Raw genomic sequence first — 19,747 nt, 5'->3', positions numbered from 1 at the left:
GTGCGCTTTCAATGCAGAGCAACTTTGGACGAATATATATATATATATATATATATATATATATATATATATTACCTACTGGCGGTCGCCAGTAGGTAGTTATAGTTAGGACCCCTTTTCCATAGGAAATCCGCAACATTCTATTTTGAATAACTTTGGCGCCGGTTGACGAATCCTCGCGAATTTCTCAAAATAGGTGGGGCGCTACGCTCCGCTCCTACCCTGAAAGTCTCGGGGGGATTCGTCAAGCGGGGGCTGAGATAAAAGGGGGGTCCCAAAACGCGTTTTTCCCATGCATTTTTCCATAGGACCTTTAGAACGAGCTACAGCCTGAACGGCTGAACAGAATTACTCAAAATTTGGCAGAGAGGTAGTCCCTAGGTCAAGGAAGTGCCTTTTGTAGGTTTGGTGTAAATCTGTTCAGTAGATTCTGAGAAAATAGCCTTTAAATCAATATATATATCTGAGCCCGCTTACGGTACGCTTACCGTACGCTTACGGTAAGCGTACGGTGGCGTGCGCGAGCGCGATTCTGATTGGCTCTTAGATCTTAGTAAACATTCGAATCGGTCGAAACCAGGAAGCGGCGGCCGCCATTTTGTGTATTTCACTCTGAAAAAAAAGAGTGAAAACAAGGAAAGGGGGCAATGAGGAGAGTTACAGACCCCCTAACATTTGTAAGGGGGTCAAAGAAGGACAGAAAAGTACAAAAAAAACATTTATTGATTTTAAAAAAAATCACGGGGTACGCGTACGGTAAGCTTACGGTAAGCGTACGGTAAAAAAAAATAAAAATAAATAAATGAAAAGCAGATTTAAGAGTTTAGATATTAGGGAGCTCTAAAAAGAGCTGTTGTGTTTATGAAGTCATTTTTTTAGTGGTACCTACAAGTAAGTACCGATGCAGAGTCTAAGGTTCAAGAGGAAGACTCTGTTCCCTTCATCATTGAAGTGCACACCATCTCCTCTATAAATGTCTTGCATGTCATAACGCAAGTTGTTGTGGTAAATGGCACCCATACCATAGTCACGGAGGAAAGCAGAAACAGATTTGTTGACGTGCTTTCTTGCTTTGTCAATCTGTGGACAGAAATGATTGGACCAGTTCCATTTTTGCCTTTGGCATATGTTGGAAAACACAAAGGCAGTTTTAGGGAAAAGTGTAAACAGTTGTGCAAAGGTGTCCTTCATAAGCATTTCCAGACCTACCCCAGTCAAAGTGCCTAGGTCATTGCCACCACAGTGCACTATTATGAGGTCAGGGTGTTGGATTTGAATGAAGGATTTCACCAATGGCATCAATTGGTGCCACTTTAACCCTCTCTGACCAACCCATTTAATGTCTACATTTGGCAAAGCAAGGTCTCTCACCATACCTGTTTTCTCTGCAAACTTTTCACTCCAGAAGACATAGCTGTGCCCTACAATCCACACTGTGAACATCTTCAAAGGAGAACTGGATGCACTCAGGAGGTGTCTTTCAGTAGAATGGCAATATGAAAAGAAAGACAGTTTGGAAATGGAGGCATACATATTTTTTTCAAAACAAAAAGAACTGATTGGCTGTTTCATACCATTCTAGAATAAAAACTAGGCTGTATGTGTAAATTAATAGAAGCATGTTTTGTATTGGTAAAAAAAAATGTGTAACCAAAGAACAGTACTATGGATTTGCTGTTAGGTTTGAAAAGTCAAGCACTCTTGCTCTGTGGAATTGAAACATTGTTTGGCGAACTTCTGACCTAACTCAACACAGCAGTGTTCCATGAGCTGTTGCTATGGTAGCAGGCAGAAGTCAAGTTGGGGGAAGGGTACTAGGCAGAAGTCAAGTTGGGGGAAGGGTACTTTTGGAAAAGGGTTGGTTTTCAACCAATAGAAATGTGTGATTACATTTGAAAAAAAGGGGGAAGCACTGAGATTTGAAACTTACAAGTATATGTGTGGAAAAATAGAGGGAAAGTTTGCCATTATCTGGTTCTGCTGAGAGGAGAGAGGTGAACACAACAGAGATCCTGGCTCTGATAATCTGCTGTTTGAGTGTCACATTTCTTTCACAACTAACTAATTTTAAAGGTGAGTTTACAGTTTGAGAGGGGATGTATGTGGTAACTTAAGAAATGAATAATAGAAATGGAAATTGTTTTTGTTGTAGTTACACATGGTGGTTTCATAATGTGTCAGTCTGTAAAAGTGATTTTCACTTGCCCCGAAAAAAAAAAGAGCAGTAAGTGTGCTTTCAAATTGGCAAAGAAATTTCGTTTTGGGACTAATGTGAAAACATGCTCTGTGTGCAGAGAGGAATTATAGGCAGAGATTTATTGCGTCTTGCTCTGGTGATTTCAAAGTTGCATTAGATGGAAAAGGGGAGCGAATTTTTGGGGGAAGAAGCAGAGTCTTAGCACACACCCATGTGCTTGCCATGTATAGTCATGCACAGTATTTACAAGCGAGTGGGGTTTTCAGGTTTCAGTCTGTAATGCAAATACATTCAGCATCACTAAGGCTGGTTGCCCTTGCTGGAGTGTAGCACTCTGGACATGGGCTTTTTAAAAAATCTGAAAAGTGGTTTCATAATGTGACAAACATTTTTAAAACTATTTTTAAAAAAAACAAATGAATAAATATTTTTTCAGTGAGTATGGTAAGTCAATAATAATAATTGTAGTCTCTCAAGGACAATGTAATGTGATAAATGATTTTTAGTGTTTTAAAAAAAAAAAAAAAAGTACGCGCACCGTACGCGTACGGTAAAAAAAAAAAAAAAAAAGTTTTTAAAAACATATGTAAAAAAAAGATGAAAGATAAGGTTGGCTCTTAAAAGAACCGTTGTGTTCATGCAGGGACAGAGGAAAGGAAGCATGGGAAAATGATTCAAAGCGACAAATGTGCTGATCTATTTTGTTGTTCACTAGGGAAACACTGGTCTCCCTATGGCAAATTAGATCTTTACAAAATGTGCAATGAATATCAACCTTCCGAAATCGAGGGTTCATTTCCAGAGGGCCAGCAAAAGGAGATTCTCCCCCCACAGATGAAGGGCTCACCTGACCTGCAGAAGAAGGAGTCAGCCCTGCAGATGATGGTTCAGGCTGAGCTACTGTGGATGTACTGGCTCGTCTTTCTGAAGAGTTACCTCCAAAAAGATGACCATGTGTCCTTCTGTGTACATCCTGGAGGTGTCTCTTCATGGTGTGATTCCCAAAGGAATACTTCCTGTTAGGATTACCTCTAGAAAGTACACGCTTACACAGCTTACAAGTCACTAAGGGTGCATTTACCTTTTGCTGGCCTTCAGGAAAAGTAAAATAATCCCATACATAAGAGGGCTTTTGTTTCCTCGATCTCTGCCTCAAGACAGTGCTGCTAGTGCTAGCCTCACTCTCAGAAGAGCTCTGCTGTTCTGCCATCGTATCCCAAAGACAAACCAGCTCCTTCTCCCAAGGGATCACAAGCAGAAATGAGGGGAATGGGTGTGGTGTAGGAGAGTTCTAGAACTGAAAGTAGTTTCAACCAATCAAAAGTTGTGTTTCATGATCACATGACCTACCGTACGCTTACGGTACGCTTACGGTACGCTTACGGCAAAAGTGCGCATGCGCGTAAAAAAGACACGCGCTTGCGCGCATGCGCATAACAGTCACTACCCGACACTTCCGCGTAACGTGCGCGTGTGGCGTAAGCGCGCACGCGTCCCACGCGCAGTACGCGCGGCAACGCAAAGTGCGTAACTATACGCAAGCAGCGTAGATAGATTACGGACGTTGCGTAAACCGTACGCTTACCGTGAGCTTACGGTACGCGTACTAAAAAATTTTTTTTTTTTTTAAAAAAGTACTGCAAATAAATTTTACATGTTTATTTTAAAAAATATATTTAAAAAAACATATTAAAGAATTTTAAAAATTTAATCATAGTCTTTATAAAAGGTAAGATAATTAAATTAAAAATATGTTAGAAAAAAAAAAAAAAAAAAAAAATTTGCATTTAAAAAACCTTGCAAATTCACTGAAAAAACCATGGGTTTCACACACGTTATAGTTAGGAATTAGCATTTAAAAAACCTTAGAAATTCAGTGAAAAAACCATAGGTTTCACACACGTTATAGTTAGGAATTAGCATTTAAAAAACCTTAGAAATTCAGTGAAAAAACCATAGGTTTCACACATGTTATAGTTAGCTGGACATTTTACTCGTAAAAAACCAATGAAATTGCCCCGTTATAGTTAGTTCAGCTAACTATAACTCGCGCGCCCGCAATGCACTGCTGATGACGTCACATATTACATCACTCATGACATGGTCAGTGACATCACTCATGACATCACTGATGACATCTCAAATGACATCACTGATGACATCACTGATGACATCATCCTTGTGATAGAGTGGTAGACCTCCTCTCACCCTAATATAACCTTTGACACACACATTCAAAAATAGAGACTAAAATTTTCAAAACAATGGACATACCAATACCAGTTACAACAACCTCTTCAGTAATTCTAAGATCCACATACACATCCACTCATTCACCAACAGTCCAATACAGTCACTCATACATGTACTCACTCATCATATGTACTCATATACCTATACATCCTGTTACACAATGCCACTCATGCATAGAGTTACTCACACACATAGTCACTCGTGCTAATAAAGAATCAAACATACATTTACTTGCATATACAGTTATACACACACCACCATACTTACTTCTACGGAAACTTACACATACTTAGTCTTTTAAACAATCACTTATAGAAACACATACTTATTCATACAGGAACTCTTCCAATCTCTCACCCTTGCATATACTCACATATATACACCAATAGTCACATATACTAGTTTAAAACATATGTAGTTACTCATAAAGACACTATTGAGACAGTCATTCACTCACTAACACACCCATACACACACTCATCCACCCATGCAGTCCTGCACACATGGTCTGTTCAACACATACAAACAGTGAGTCACTCATTCATGCACCTATGCACTACGTAATACCCCCCACCGAACCATGCAGACACTCAGACTGATACTCAAAAAACCAACTAATAACCTATATAGACACCCATGTAGCTACTCACCAACCCATGCAGCCACTTATACACAAAGTGAGAGACTGATACAGATATATACATATTTAAACATTACTCACTAAGCCATGTATTCACTAAGATACACTTAATCAGTCAGTTAAACAATCAATTTTTCAAAAACAAATCATCCATTTAGACACTTATATACCCATTTATTCTTCCATCGACCTTGAGATATACATATATAAAACATATTTAATTTTCAGAAAAACACACATTCACTGGATGATGTCATCAGTGATGTCATCAGTGATGTCATTTGAGATGTCATCAGTGATGTCATGAGTGATGTCACTGACCATGTCATGAGTGATGTAATATGTGACGTCATCAGCAGTGCATTGCGGGCGCGCGAGTTATAGTTAGCTGAACTAACTATAACGGGGCAATTTCATTGGTTTTTTACGAGTAAAATGTCCAGCTAACTATAACATGTGTGAAACCTATGGTTTTTTCACTGAATTTCTAAGGTTTTTTAAATGCTAATTCCTAACTATAACGTGTGTGAAACCTATGGTTTTTTCACTGAATATATATATATATATATATATATATATATATATATATATATATATATATGTACATGGCCTAAGGATAGAGAACATTAGCATAACATAAACCGTTATTTAAGTGTTTGCTATCACGGCTATACAAAGGCAAAGGTAGATCCAGTATCCGGCTCCTGTCACGGTCCTACAGTTATGAGAGTTGGTTCAGTTTAGGAATGTATATTATTATGTGTGTAATGATCTATAACCACACCCTAATTTTTTCCCAACGTCTAACAGTGACTCACCATGTGCTGTGGAAAAATACTGAAGCCTAGGAACCTTGCCTGGAGAGGCAATTGCGAGCAATAATTAATATCGCTATTTTTTAAATTAATATGGCAAAAGCTTCTATGTTTTAAACTATGGACAAGGCCCCTGTCCACGAGGCTAGTGTTTTCCGCTGCTGCATTTGAGTAATTGGAGCACTCAGAAGAGCAGACGGGGCCTAAGCCAGCTTTTCTTTTTTTTAAGAAATGCAAAATGTGGATTTTGGCCTTGAATGGAAACTGAACTGCCTGTGCAGGAATGTAGGAATGCATGCCTATATTCATGGCAACTTGGAAAGTTCTACACTTTAAAACAGATGTGCACTTGTTCAGTAATCTCTGTACTTCAGTAAATTAAGGTACATTAGGCGAATACCTGTTCTGTTCAGTAGGCCGCAGGTTCGAAACTTGGTAGGGCCGCCTCATCTCTTGAGTGCACTAAAAATGAGCCGTCTTATTTAAGAACTGGGAAACGTGTGCTTTATATTTATATTATTATATTCGCTGCAGCATTGCCAGCTGACCGGGGTTTCCGTACTCATTTACAGTGAAAACAAGCATTTGCAATGCAATAGGTCTCGCATTTGCGAGTTTAAGCTATTGGCATTGTAAATGACAATGCCTTTTAATTATCTGTTTTGATAATTAACATGTATATAAAATACATTGTCATTTACAATGCCAATAGCTCAAACTCTTGGAAATGTGATATCTATTTCACTTCAAAGAAGCGGCCGCCATTGTCTCTGGCTGCTTGGTAAGTGAAAGCGCGCATGGTGCGCTGAATGTTGCAGGAAAGCATGTCGTGCCTGCAGTAGGAGAAACTCACTGAATAAAATAGTGCTTTCAGACTAAATAAGACATACTGTGCAATAACAGAAGTAAAAGGGCCAGACCTCATGGGAGGTTACAAATGAAGACAAGGTGGTACTAAGGAGGGACTAACAGGACTATTAACAAATCAGAAGCCAGCATTTACAAAGGACAATAACACAAGCCAATGAAAAATATATGAGGAGAGTGGGTGGCGCTTCAAGTCCATACTTAAATACATTATGCCTGGCAGAGCAGGGCATGCGTTACCCAGGCTCGACCTAAAAGGGAAACTATTGGAAAAGATATGACGTGGCTCGAGTGCCTATCGCGAACAAGGAGGCCCCTAGGAGCAGGTGGGTTGGAACTATCACGATTAGGATGTGCACTTGTTTCCCCAGTTCCCTATGGGCCAATAAGCTACATCAATGTATGCTCTCTCTGTGTGCCTCTGTTTTGTTGCTTAGCTTTGTTCTAAAAAAGAATAAATGGATGTTTAAAAAAGGGGGAAATAGATCAAATACAATGTTCAACAACGAAATCCCTTGACTTAAGATGACGACAGTTATGGTAACATTTGAAAGATGTAGTGGTCTGTAAGGGGCAGTACGCACCAGTGGCGTTTTAAATGTTTTGCATTATTATATTATGATCGCTCTCCCTTAGATGTTCACCGAGGGCATCAGCAACAAGCTACTGGCCTGCTACGTGGACCCGGGAATGGAGGACGCGGTCCTGGTGCGCGTGTACGGCAACATGACGGAGCTGTTCGTGGACCGGCACAACGAGGTGAAGAGTTTCCAGCTCCTTCGACAGCACGGCTGCGCCCCGGACCTGTACTGCACCTTCCAGAATGGTCTATGCTACGAGTTCATGCAAGGCCGGGCCTTGGGCCCCGAGGAGGTCCGAGAGCCCCGTATTTTCAGGTACGCAGGGGTCAGAGCTCACAGAATCACCAAGGTCAAGGCGCCAGCAGTGTGGGCGTGGTGCCTTGCAGTTTGGGGGACTCCAACTCAGTTAAGGGGGTTATCACTGGGTCAAATAGACTGGGTTAGACAGGGAGAGAGGGTAAGTAGTAGGTGCCCCTTCACTACAGACCGCAGGAGCGATGGGCAGGGAGTTTCAAGAGCCAAGACTGGAGGTAATCTCCAGATCAAGAAGCCCAACGTTTCTGCTCTCAGAAACTCCCCTCATTCAGAGGTCTGAAATTCCTAGGTCCAGAGTAATCCTCAGGTCATGGGGTCGACTGATCTATGCGGAGTGGACTGGTATAGCAAGAAAACTGTGAGAAGACCCATGTCTAAAGAACTGGGACGTGAGAGATAGGGGGTGGGAAATCAGTCCTTCATTGGGTTTTTTCTTCTCGATGTCTGGGCATCATCTCCATCTCGCTCTCTCCATTTCGACAGGCTCATAGCAGAAGAAATGGCAAAGTACCACAGCATCCCGATCCCCAATGGCAGTCACCTCAAATCCAACCTCTGCCACAAACTGCGTCTACTCTATGCCACCGTGAAAATGGATATACTGGGAGATGACAACGCAGCGAACTCAAGGTATGGACAAGCACAGACGGTCACTGGGAAGCCTGGTGCACACGTAAGCATGCATAAAACTCAGTCTGACACATAACCCCCTCCAGGCGGCGAGTCGTCCCTCCCTGCTCCCCTCCATTGTTACCGACCAACACTGCACGCTTTTACCTTAAAACACCACTGACAACATTCTCTGGTGCCTGAAAAGGTCGCAGTTTATTCATCACATAAAAGTTTTACAATTGTTTTTATACATTTCCAATGCTCATGGTCATACCATATTCAATGTCCATGCTCTACCTTTACATCTATTGCTCATTGCAATTCTTTTTCTTGCATTATGGACCCAGCCTCCTCAATTTCCTGCGAGGGGAGGGGCCCCCTTTTCGGGCCTCCGTATCACGGGTCTAGGCTTCAGCTTGCTACCGATTTTGGAGGGTGTCCGTCTAGACCTTCCCGGACTGGCAGTGCCGTCCTGCTCTCCCTGTACCCTTTCGTGGGCTCTCCCTTCTCCCAGGGGTCTCTGTTGTACGGCATCCCAAGGACCTTACGTGAGCATCTACTCTACCTTTCCTGAGGCTGAGTCCTTCCCATCTTCTCCCTCGGTACCCCTGCCATGAGGCATCCCAAGGGTCCTGCGGGAACATCACATCTATTTTCATATGGCCGCACGCAGCCCCTTGGCTCCCTCAGTACCCCTGCCGTGAGGCATCCCAAGGACACTGTGAGAGCCTCTTTCTACTAGCTTCCTTGTGTTTGTTCCACCACGCTTCCTACGGTTTCTCGATCGTAGGGAGCTCCACCCTACTCCGGCCTCTCCATTTTCTCCTAGTTGAAACCCCTTTGCTCCAGAATCCCCACAACGTTCAGCAAGAACATGTCCATTCCCACCCCGGTGAGCTGTACCCAGTCTTCCAGGTGGTACCATGGGGACCTAAAGTTTATAAAGCCGTGCCTCACGAAACCCCATCCATTGGCCTTACACACTTTGGCCATGGTGATAATCAGTTTCCTTCTGGAATTCTCCACTGACCCAGGTCAACCGCCCCCCCCGCCAGGCCCTCCGCACTATGATCCCAGAGAAGATTACCTCTGCGGGACGGATCAGGCGTGCCAAAGCTGTTTGGCTTTTCTGCATGTCCTCTAGTAGCGCTCGCCTTCCTAATTTTGCTAAGTCATTCCCCCCATGTGGGCCACTACCGCGTCTGGCCTGCCACCTTGTCTCAATGCTTCCCGCTTCTGTGCCCGCGTCACGTAGGAGTGTCCCATGATCCACCCCCTCTTTTGCGGACCTCCGGGACCGAGATGGGGCGGGAGAAATTGGACTCAGTACGCTGTTGGGCGTATGTAGCGCTTGAATGTGCTGGATGTCCAGCGCCCTATTCCCTTCATCAGGCCATCCTCCATCCCTAGTCCCGCTGCCGTCGTGGCCGCCCCTATTCTGAAAGAGTGGGAGCCATATGCGCGCGCGGGGGAGACCCATTGTCTCCAGGGTTTTTCCCATTACTGCTATGAATTGGAAACGGCTGAGGAACGCCCCTTCCCTATGCCTGAACAGTGGCCCCTGGCTCAGTGCCCTGTGCCCTAGGTGCTCCTTTAGTAGGAACACCGGGCAGCAAGTCGCATCCTTGATGCAGTGTATCCTGGTCAACTTCCCCTTGCCTGCCTGGTCTGTCTTGGACCGCCAGAGCCGCACGGCCATGTGGCCTTCGCCTATTTCGACATCTTTTCTGTGGATGCAAGCTGCCCCAGGGTCCTTAACTGATGGGGCTACAAGCTCGCTGACCCACACAGTTGAGTCCCCCCAAATATTATGTGAAGCTTTCAAAACGGTGGTCCGAGGGCATGCCCTCTCTCTAGTTGCGGGCTCCAAAAAGGGTAGGGTGAAAGACATCTCTGACATAGAACAGGAGCTTTATCGTCTAGAACAGGATGTTAACTCAGACGCCACACCTGAAGCCCTTCACTCCCTCCGTCTGCGCCAGGATGAATACCGGGCACTGGTCACTGACTGGGGTGACAAGGCTGGCAAATTGCTCGCCTGGTTGGATAAGAAGGAGCAGGCCAGCAGGCTCGTGCCAGAACTTAGAGGTACTGACGGGTCCCCTGTGACAGATCCCCAAGACATAGCTAACCACTTTGCAGCCCACTTCCAAACAGTATATAGTTCGGTGGCACCCTACCCTGAGGCAGATTTTACTGACCTTATTAAAGATATCTCTCTCCTGAGACTGTCAGGCTCAGACCAAACATTTATGGACAGTGCCCTAACTGCTGATGAAATAGCAACAGCTATAAGATCATTACACTAGGGAAAAGCCCTAGGCCCAAACGGCATTCCAATCGAGCTTTACAAACTTCGACCAGATAAATTGGCCCCCTATCTGAAATCCATGTTCAAAGACAGCCTTAAGCAGGGCTCACTGCCATATGACCAGAGGATTGCCACTATTGTTACAATCCACAAGGAAGGGAAACCCAAAACGGAATGCACCTTCTATCGACCCATATCACTGCTAAACGCAGAACCCAAGATTCTAGCTAAAGTACTTGCCACGAGGCTGATCAAGGTGATAGGTGATCTAGTCCACCCAGATCAATCAGGATTCATGCCTAAAAGAAACACTGCTCTCAACCTGCGCAGACTGCACGGGGTCCTGGGCAGAGTACGACGATACGCGAGGATGCCATTATAGTCTCCCTTGATGCCACTATGGCCTTTGATACACTGGAGTGGCCTTATCTTTTTGCAGTACTTGCCAAACTAGGATTTGGGCCGAATTTCTGCCGCTGGGTACGACTGTTATACAGCGTGCCGATGGCTCAGATAGTTGTGAACAACAGGAAGTCAGAGCCCTTCATACTCAGCCGAGGGACCCGTCAGGGGTGCCCCCTTTCTCCCTTACTGTTCGCTATGGCCCTTGAACCACTCTCGGCGTGGACCAGTAAGGATGTTGTGATCCGCGGCATGCGTTGGTCGGCGGACTGGGAGAACCGGATATCCTTATACTCGGATGATATTCTTCTTTATCTCACGTCCCCGAAGAGATCCCTGATAGCAGTCTTTGACATATTGGATATTTTTGGCAGGTATTCTGGGTTTCGCGTCAATTGGCAAAAATCGCTTCTATATGTCCTCTGGGGGAATTCCCCCCCTTTACCCCCAAATTGCCCGATTCCAGTTGTCTCCGAAGGCTTCAAATACTTATATTATACATATCTATATCTATATCTATATCTATATATATTAGGCATATTTATTTCTCTTGACATAGGATTTACTGAAATGAATGCGATGAATTTAGGGAATTCTACTTAGATACCTAAATAATTTTAAACATTTATCGATGTCGCAATATGCCTATATTTGTTATCACAAATAGGAATAACATAATTGACAAACACAGGAAAATCTTTTTTACATACATTCAGGTTTTTATATATTTATATATTTTTATATGTATTTATATTTATATTATATATTTATGCATTGATAGATTTTTCTGCGTACTTTTTGATATAACAAACAATGTCTACATGACGATATGTTTCAGTATTTCTTCTCTGTCTATGTAGTTGTCATAACACCTGAAGGCCATTTCCTGTATGCTACTTTAAATACCACTTCCTCCGTTAGCAATGTGTCATGTGATCAAGACCCGAGTGGGGGTCGGAACGCGTTATGACGGACTGGCTGGGCAACTAAATAAAGCACTTTGATTGGCACAATTCTTCTGGGTCCGCTCTTCGTTTCTGTGTCTGAGTAAGGCACTGACAGCGGCGATTTGCATTCATATATATATATATATATATACATATATATATATATATATATATATTAGGCATATTTATTTCTCTTGACTCCTCAGTCCGATACGCCCGTAATTTGATCCCCCCACTGCGAGGCTCAGATGCGACATGACAAACTGGAAGTCACTCCCGTTCTCACTATTGGGCAAGGCAGCATTATTTAAAATGATGTCTCTGCCCCGTTTCCTGTACGCCCTGCAGAACTCAGCCGATCCTGACCCAAACTCGTATTTTAAAGATCTCGAAGGGCTCTTGCGAGACCTCCTATGGGGAGGGAGACTGCGTATTGCTCTGAAAAAGCTGACACTTAGCTGGTATGATGGAGGAATCGGTTTACCTGACACTAAAAAATATTATTGGGCTGCGCATCTAACAGCTATCAATCATTGCACATATGGTCGCCCTGACAACCCGGGGTTTCTTATGGATCGTTGGCTTCTACCCAATGGGACCTTCTCCCGGGCGCTATCCTCAACACCAAGCAAATACCCACTCACCGGCACTACCGACCACACAGTTAAAATCTGGCATTCTGCAACTAAGTCACTCGGCTGGCAAAACAAGCTGACTCTCGCCACGCCTCTGTCGGACTCACAAAAACTTGGATACATGGGAAACTCAAAGGGGTTTGATAAATGGGACCTAATAGGCATCTCCCATGTCAAGGACGTTTGGCACGCAAAGTGTGGGAAGCCCTTTAACGCTCTCCAAACTCAGTATGCCGTGACGGATTCTGAGTACTATCGGTACCTACAAATAAGACCCTCGCTACAAACAGTATTTCCCGGTGAATCTACTCCGCCAGATACCTCCCCACTATAGGATAGACTACTAGATGGCCACCTGCCTGACAAGGTCATTTCCCTGACATATCGAAAACTCATTAATAATATTGAAAACCCCCTTTTGAAACTACGAGACAAATGGACTGAGGACGGAATAGAATTAAATGATGAAACTTGGCAGGAAGCGGTCTCCTCTCCCAAAACAGTCGCTATCCCGGCGCGACAAAGACAGGTGCAACTAAAGATCTTCCACAGAATTTACATAACTGGTCCCCAGCTGGTGCACATGGGTGGACAGACGGATGGCTCTTGTAGGAGGAGATGCACACAACTGGATATATTCATACATATACTGTGGCACAGAGAGCAGATCCAGGAATATTGGCGCAACATACACTCAATCATGAGTGGAGTGTTGGGGGTAGAAATCAAACCGGAAGCGTGGTTTGTACCTGTGTGTGCAGCAGCCCTCTCAGTGTCAGACTGAGTTGGTTTGTCCCTGTGTGTGCCACAGTCCTCTCAGTGTCAGGCTGAGTTGGTTTGTACCTGTGTGTGCAGCAGCCCTTCCAGTGTCAGGCTGAGTTGGTTTGTACCTGTGTGTGCAGCAGCCCTCTCAGTGTAAGGCTGAGTTGGTTTGTCCCTGTGTGTGCAGCAGCCCACTCAGTGTCAGTCAGAGTTGGGTTGTCCCTGTTTGTGCAGCAGCCGTGTCAGGCTTAGTTGGTTTGTTCCACTTTATTTCTTTACCTCACGTTTGTCTCTACTTCCGGTAGTGTTGGTTACCAATTGTATGTTGTGTTTGGGTAGTTCCTTCAGGTTGACAACAAGTTTAACTGCGTCTTGAGCCTGTCCATGTGCATCTGGGATAATGCTGGACCAAGAGCTAGTGCAGGACCTTCAGGTCAACCGCACGGTTGAGACCTGCTCCTGGACCATCAGCATACTCCAGAAGGTCTTTCCTTTCCTCCCTCTATTAGCATCAAAGAAGTGGCCCTAGTACTGACTTTGTCGAGACTAGACTACTGTAATGCGCTCTATCTTGACATTAACAAAACAGCAGAGACAAAGCTTCAACTGGTATAGAATGCAGCAGTTAGATTGAACTTAGACATCCCAAACATCAGTCAGACAAAAAAGGACTACTCCAACTCCACTGGCTTCTTGTAAAATGTGCATTATGTTTAAGGTGCTATGCATTGCCCAGAAAGCCCTACACAACTCCGGGACGGAAGGAATAAGAACCATGTTTTAATGGCATTTCCCCATGAGGACATTTCACTCAGCTGACCGGAACTTGGTCATTTTCCCCAGATTCTGTAAAACTAGATGGGAGGCAAAGCCATTTTCAGTTGCAGCGGCTAAGCTTTGGAACTCTCTCACCCTTCACCTGACCTCGCGGAGCATCCTACACCCCCTTCAGAAGGGCGCTAAAAACCTGCCTCTTTACCCTATAAAAAGGCTCCATAGTCTACCTAGAACACCATCTCTTTGTCGGGTCCCTCTATCATGACTTCATTAGCACCTTGACACCCTTGGGCATATGTGCGCTCTATACATTGTATTCATTCATTCATCTGTGAATGCTGGTCCCGCATGATCCCTGCCTTCTTGAATCTGACAGCCACCGACTGTGGAGACACTTAGTGCGATCCCTCGTTGTCTTCAGTGCAGAATTTTGTCGTCTGGTGTTTTTTATGATAATTTTGTTAAGTGCCACCACACTCCTACAATGGCCTTCAAGTGTTGCGTGCTACCTTGTCTCTGCGCCAGGACGCTCCTTGGCTGGAGTATCTGTGCGCACAATAAATAGTCGTAACATAACATAACATAACATAACATAACAAGTGCTGCTGAAGCTGCAAGAAAGATATCACAAACTAAACAACATCAATTCCAGAGAGAGAGTGGAGCTTCAGTTGTGACAGCACTACCTCAAGCACTGCGTGACCTCACTGGTGCAGTCTCACCACTCATAATGCTCCAACCAGTTTGATTAATCAGAATAAGATTTTACAGTTCCACATACTTTGGCCTGTAACCCCACCTATAACCAGTGTTTAATTTGAGCCTGTGGTTTCCGGATTGCGGCACCGGCACTTACCTCTCAACACTGCCACTTAAGACAGTCCACCACATGGTGGCACTATCTGTCTGCTTTGGAGATGGGCTAAACAACAGAGCTTAATAGTTCCATATACATTAAAAATGAATACCCTATACTTATTTTAACCCTGTTGTTTTTAAGGCAATAGACAAATTCAGTGTTTTTCAAAGGAAGCAAGGCATTGCCAAAACTGTTTGAGACTACAAGATAAACGATACTGGTGGTAACTGTGATAGCAGAACATGTAGGAACAGGAACATGGATAAAGCAAAAGACAAATACCCGCGCCATTGTTGCTATAGATATGGCAGTGGAACTCACTTTGTGTATAGTAATAATTGTCCTACCATTAAGCAACTTTGTGCAAGTTGTGAAATCGAAGGGCACTTTTCCAGTGTATGAAGACAGAAAGGCAGAAATGCTAAAGTTAATTAGGTTACTGCTGGATCAAATAAGGATGAGCTTACTATTTCGACATCAAACACTGAAGGTCCAGATAGGGGTGTACTGAGCTTAGTAAAAGAAGTTGTTGAGGCTGGCATCAGAACACAACAACAAACCTTTGTGTGAGAAGACAGTAGGGGGATTAAGGCAAGAAGTAGAATATTCTAGATCCACATACACCACAGTGGGTCTAGAAACATGAAAAAGTACGTTTTGGTGAGTAGCTGGATCTCCAGTGATTCCCGGATTCCCGGGGCCTCCGGTGTTTACGGCGACCATCTTGAGTCCCGAATCTTGCCACAGCGTCTACGGTTGGGCACGTGGGGGACATATCCTCATGCTGGTGGCCGCTCCCCAGGGCCTTGTCTGCTGCCAGAGGAGACCCCGGCCTACATATACATTGAGGGTGCTTCTTTTGATTTCAATGTCAGCCACCTACATATGGTGGCTTTCCAACTTTTGGACAGTTTGGCCCTGATTCGAGTGCCCGGATCCAAGAACCCAGGAGGCAGCGGATGGCTGCGAAGACCACAGTAAGTGGGGGAATAGCGCTCTGCCTGCAAAGGCCCTGTGGGAAGGAGGAGAGACCTCACACTGCGCCAGGGCCCGACGCGCTGTCTCCCCTTTAAAGTGCAGCTGCATGCTGCCGGCCGGGGGAGCCTACGGTGTGCTGAACGCTACCTCTACCCACAGGAGGGTAGGTGGAATCTCTGTGAAACTTTTTGTCCTGCATCAAAACTGCCACAGGCTCTGACAGCTACCGGGGACGCTGCTGACATACTGCCACATACGGACCACATTTCCCTGCACTCTGTGCAGCGCGCAGGCTGCTGACAGGGGTAACAAGCGCCAGGAGGCGCATAAGAAGCGGCAGAAGTTACTGCGTTACTGCGACAGACCGAGGCAGGGCTGGGCCACCCCCTTCACATCTAGGGAACAGAAGAATCCAGCGGATAGTAGAGTGGACTCCAGGGTTGCTACAAAGGTACTGTGTGTTTGTATCCTCCACGAAAGTGAATCCAGTTTGCAGAATGAGCAGGCGTAAGGCAACGGGCTCTATGGTGGGGAATGGGGTCAAGGGGACTCTTGACGCCTTTCTAACTAGAGCGGAATCATTATTAGTCCACGAAATTCAGCTAACGGAGAAGAGACTTTCCCCGGACTCCATAGTGGCACAAAAACGATCTTCGATGGGCAGTATAGCCATGACTAAATCCCCCAACGTTGGAGCCCTTCCGCGTCAAGCAAAACTGGGAGGTGGTAACGATTCAGAAGGCCCAATTTCCGCTGTTATGCCCACACAGGTTACTTGCTTATCACCCCGATCTATTGAGTCGCAGTCTGTGAGCGGCCCTTCAGAGAATGCTGCAAAATATATTGGGGAGGGCACTGACTCAGGCTTATTGTCAGGGCAGGGGGTTGGGGTGATCGCATTGGCTGTACCAACTATAAGTGTGGAAACTACCCCTAGTGTAGGCGGGGAGGTCATCACTCATTCAAAAAGGGCATTTAAACCAAATAGCGCAACTAAGATCTCAGATAGCGACACGGCCTAAGTGAGGCGAACTAGGGGTGGGGGGTTGTCTAACTCCAAACAAAAAACCAAACAAAAGCCCAGATCAGTGTCTAAAGCCAGTAGGCCCACGGATATAGAAGGCACTGAAGATAACCTCCTGTGCTCCAAATGTGGAGAGGTTAATGTGGGATAGGGAGTGGATGTTGACTTATGGGCAAGGATGGAAATGATGTTAACCACTCTCCTAGGGCCTGTACTGGAGAAAATTAGATCAGTGGAAGAAAAATTGTCGCTGTTTTTGGTACAGAGTAGCGCTTCTACCATCATGGCCAATGGGCGCACAATTAATAGCCCGGATGCATTGGAGGGCCCCAACCTGCCAGATGTACCAACCATAACAGAGGGGAAGAAGGGGAGGAATAACCTCAATGAACGACTACGGGGCACAAATGATGGGGCGAGTAGAGGACTAAGTCCTGGGCTTATGGAAGGAAAGGCACCTAGCATACATATTAGCCCTGGATGTAACAGGCAGGAGAGGGAAGGAATTTTAGGTCATAACACCAACCAAAAATATATCCCCACTAACATAGGCGGAAGACCAAATAGAACAAAAGACCCTGAGCAAGTGTCAGCACATGGGTTCGAGATACCCCAGACTTGCCATCTTTAGACTTACCACCTGCATCATGCCCATATACAGTGGTCTTGACAGGGGTTCCGGCCTGTATTAGAGCTGGAGAAGAAACCCCATTTATGCTGATAAATAACGCAGCTCATTGGATGAGTAGAAATGCAGGATTTAACATCGCTAACTACAAGCATATCTTGATGGCTAGAAGGGTGTCCTGGATTGGCAACACCAGGAAATGCTTTCAAGGTGATAGTGTGATCGTGAATCTAAGGCACCCTGAGCTTGTACGCAATTTACTCATGCAGAGCAAGGGGATTCACTTTGATGAGGGTAACTCCAGCATCAGAATGCTCCCCTTGGGCTTTTTTACAGGCATATGATGACCCCACACAACTGTAATGAATATAGGGGACATCTGGCGGAAACAAATGGGGGGGGGGGGTCCATTAGTCCCAGTAACAAATTGGTACGCCCCCCTTAATAATGTAAGGGATCTTAATGATATTGATTGACTTGACCCATTGTTAGCAACCAGGGGCGTTGAAGGGTTGGAGACTTACTCCCTTAACACAGACACAGGTGGGACAGCCATGGCAAATCTGAATGAGGATACCATAAACCTATCGCACTCAGAGCTTTTGGGTCCCGGAATGCAGGAACATAGTCACTTACTTACAGTACCCCATGGCCCACAACCTGGCCTCACACAAGACAGTCTCGACAGACATAGCCAGAGAGATTTCAAGGTAATCTCTTGGAATATAGCAGGCTTATCTGCTAAATTTAAAAACGATGACTGGCTAGTCTATATTAAGAAATTTCAAGTCATCTGTCTACAGGAAACGTGGGAGGTGGAAAGTAGCACACTTCATCTGGAAGGCTACAAAACTTATTTTGTGCCTGCACATAAGGCTGCATCGGGGAGAGCAAAGGGAGGACTGATTATATATGTTGACCTTAATTTACAGGGCAGATGGACTGATCTGGGCTGGAACTCAGATTTTATGCAGGGGATTAGATTTTATAACAAGGGCCACAAGCTAAATTTTATTAATTTTTATAATGCGATCCTACCGGGTCAAAGTACTATAAGAGTGGATGAGCTGGAGAGCAGGCTGGCGTGTATCCAGGAGCTAGGGGCGTGGATGTCCCAGCTGGTTTTAGCTGGCGATTTAAATTGTCACCTGTGTCCAGATTTAAAGTTAATGGGGGGGATTGGTCATCGTGCACCATGGAAGAGGGCCCGCATATGGAGCACACCAAGGAGGGGAGGGTGTTAGGTAAGCTATTAAATACACACGCCCTCACGCACACTATGGATTTGGCTAACGATGGGAAGGACAAAATGGTACATCCCACATTCAAAGGTAGAGGAAGCGATACTTTTATCGACTTTATCTTTGTTTCCAATACACTTAAAAAATGGATCACAGGCTTTAAAATATGTCTAAGCATTTTTAGTGACCATAATCCTTTAGTCATGTCCCTTGCGGAGCTAAATCTCTGCAAGAACCCTCCTAGAGTGGGGGCAGGTGGTGTGGTATGTGCCACGGATCAAGGGAGGAGGCTTAGATGGTCACAGATTGATGGTGAAGCCTTCAATATAGCACTGATGAAAGATGGAGAACAGCTTATTGTGGACTGCCTAAACTTAAATGTGGAGGGGGTTGAATTGGTCACGGCTTTTGAGGGTGTGGCTCATGGAATCGATGGTCTGCTCAGGACTAAAATTTATAAAGCAAGTATGAATGACCCAAGGTGGTTTGATCAACAGTGCTCCCATGCCCTGAGAGAGCTGAAATTAGCTTTAAAATCCTCCCCAAGAGACAAGAGCAGGGTGACCTCATGCAGGGCAAACTATAAATCGGCAGTAAAACGACGTAAAAATAGTCTGCAACGGCAGGCGTGGGAGGACCTGAGGGAAGCAATTGAGCTAAAGAATACAACTGCCTTTTGGAAAGTTATAAATGACCCCTGTTTCCAAGAGGCGAACAAACCAAGGGTAGCCAATCATATTCTGCCGAAATCATGGTATGAGCATTTCCGTGGTTTTTATAATCATTGCCCGACTGATGAACAGCCGGAAGCGGCGGGGGGGAGGGGTGCCCTGCAACCAGATAATATTTATCTTGGGCGAGATTAAGGCAGGAATCGAGGGCCTGACTCGTAACAAGGCCCCG

At 45.0% G+C, this 19,747-nt stretch overlaps 1 protein-coding gene across 4 annotated transcripts in view; it reads left to right on the top strand.

The window, feature by feature from the left end:
* The window catches only part of LOC146869226 (ethanolamine kinase 1-like), a 165,548-nt gene that overhangs the window by 26,393 nt on the left and 119,408 nt on the right, over positions 1 to 19,747 (top strand). For all 4 annotated transcript variants that reach the window (XM_085644843.1, XM_085644999.1, XM_085645091.1 and 1 more), the window contains 2 exons: positions 7,409 to 7,668; positions 8,152 to 8,298. In XM_085644843.1, coding sequence (XP_085500969.1) covers positions 7,409 to 7,668; positions 8,152 to 8,298 — 407 coding nt within the window. The remainder of the gene's footprint in view (positions 1 to 7,408; positions 7,669 to 8,151; positions 8,299 to 19,747) is intronic.

The sequence above is a fragment of the Triturus cristatus genome, chromosome 1_1, assembly GCF_964204655.1.
Source record: "Triturus cristatus chromosome 1_1, aTriCri1.1, whole genome shotgun sequence".
Taxonomy (NCBI): Eukaryota; Metazoa; Chordata; class Amphibia; order Caudata; family Salamandridae; genus Triturus; species Triturus cristatus.
The sequence above is the reverse complement of the archived record's forward strand: the minus strand, read 5'-3'. Positions and strand labels throughout refer to the sequence as shown.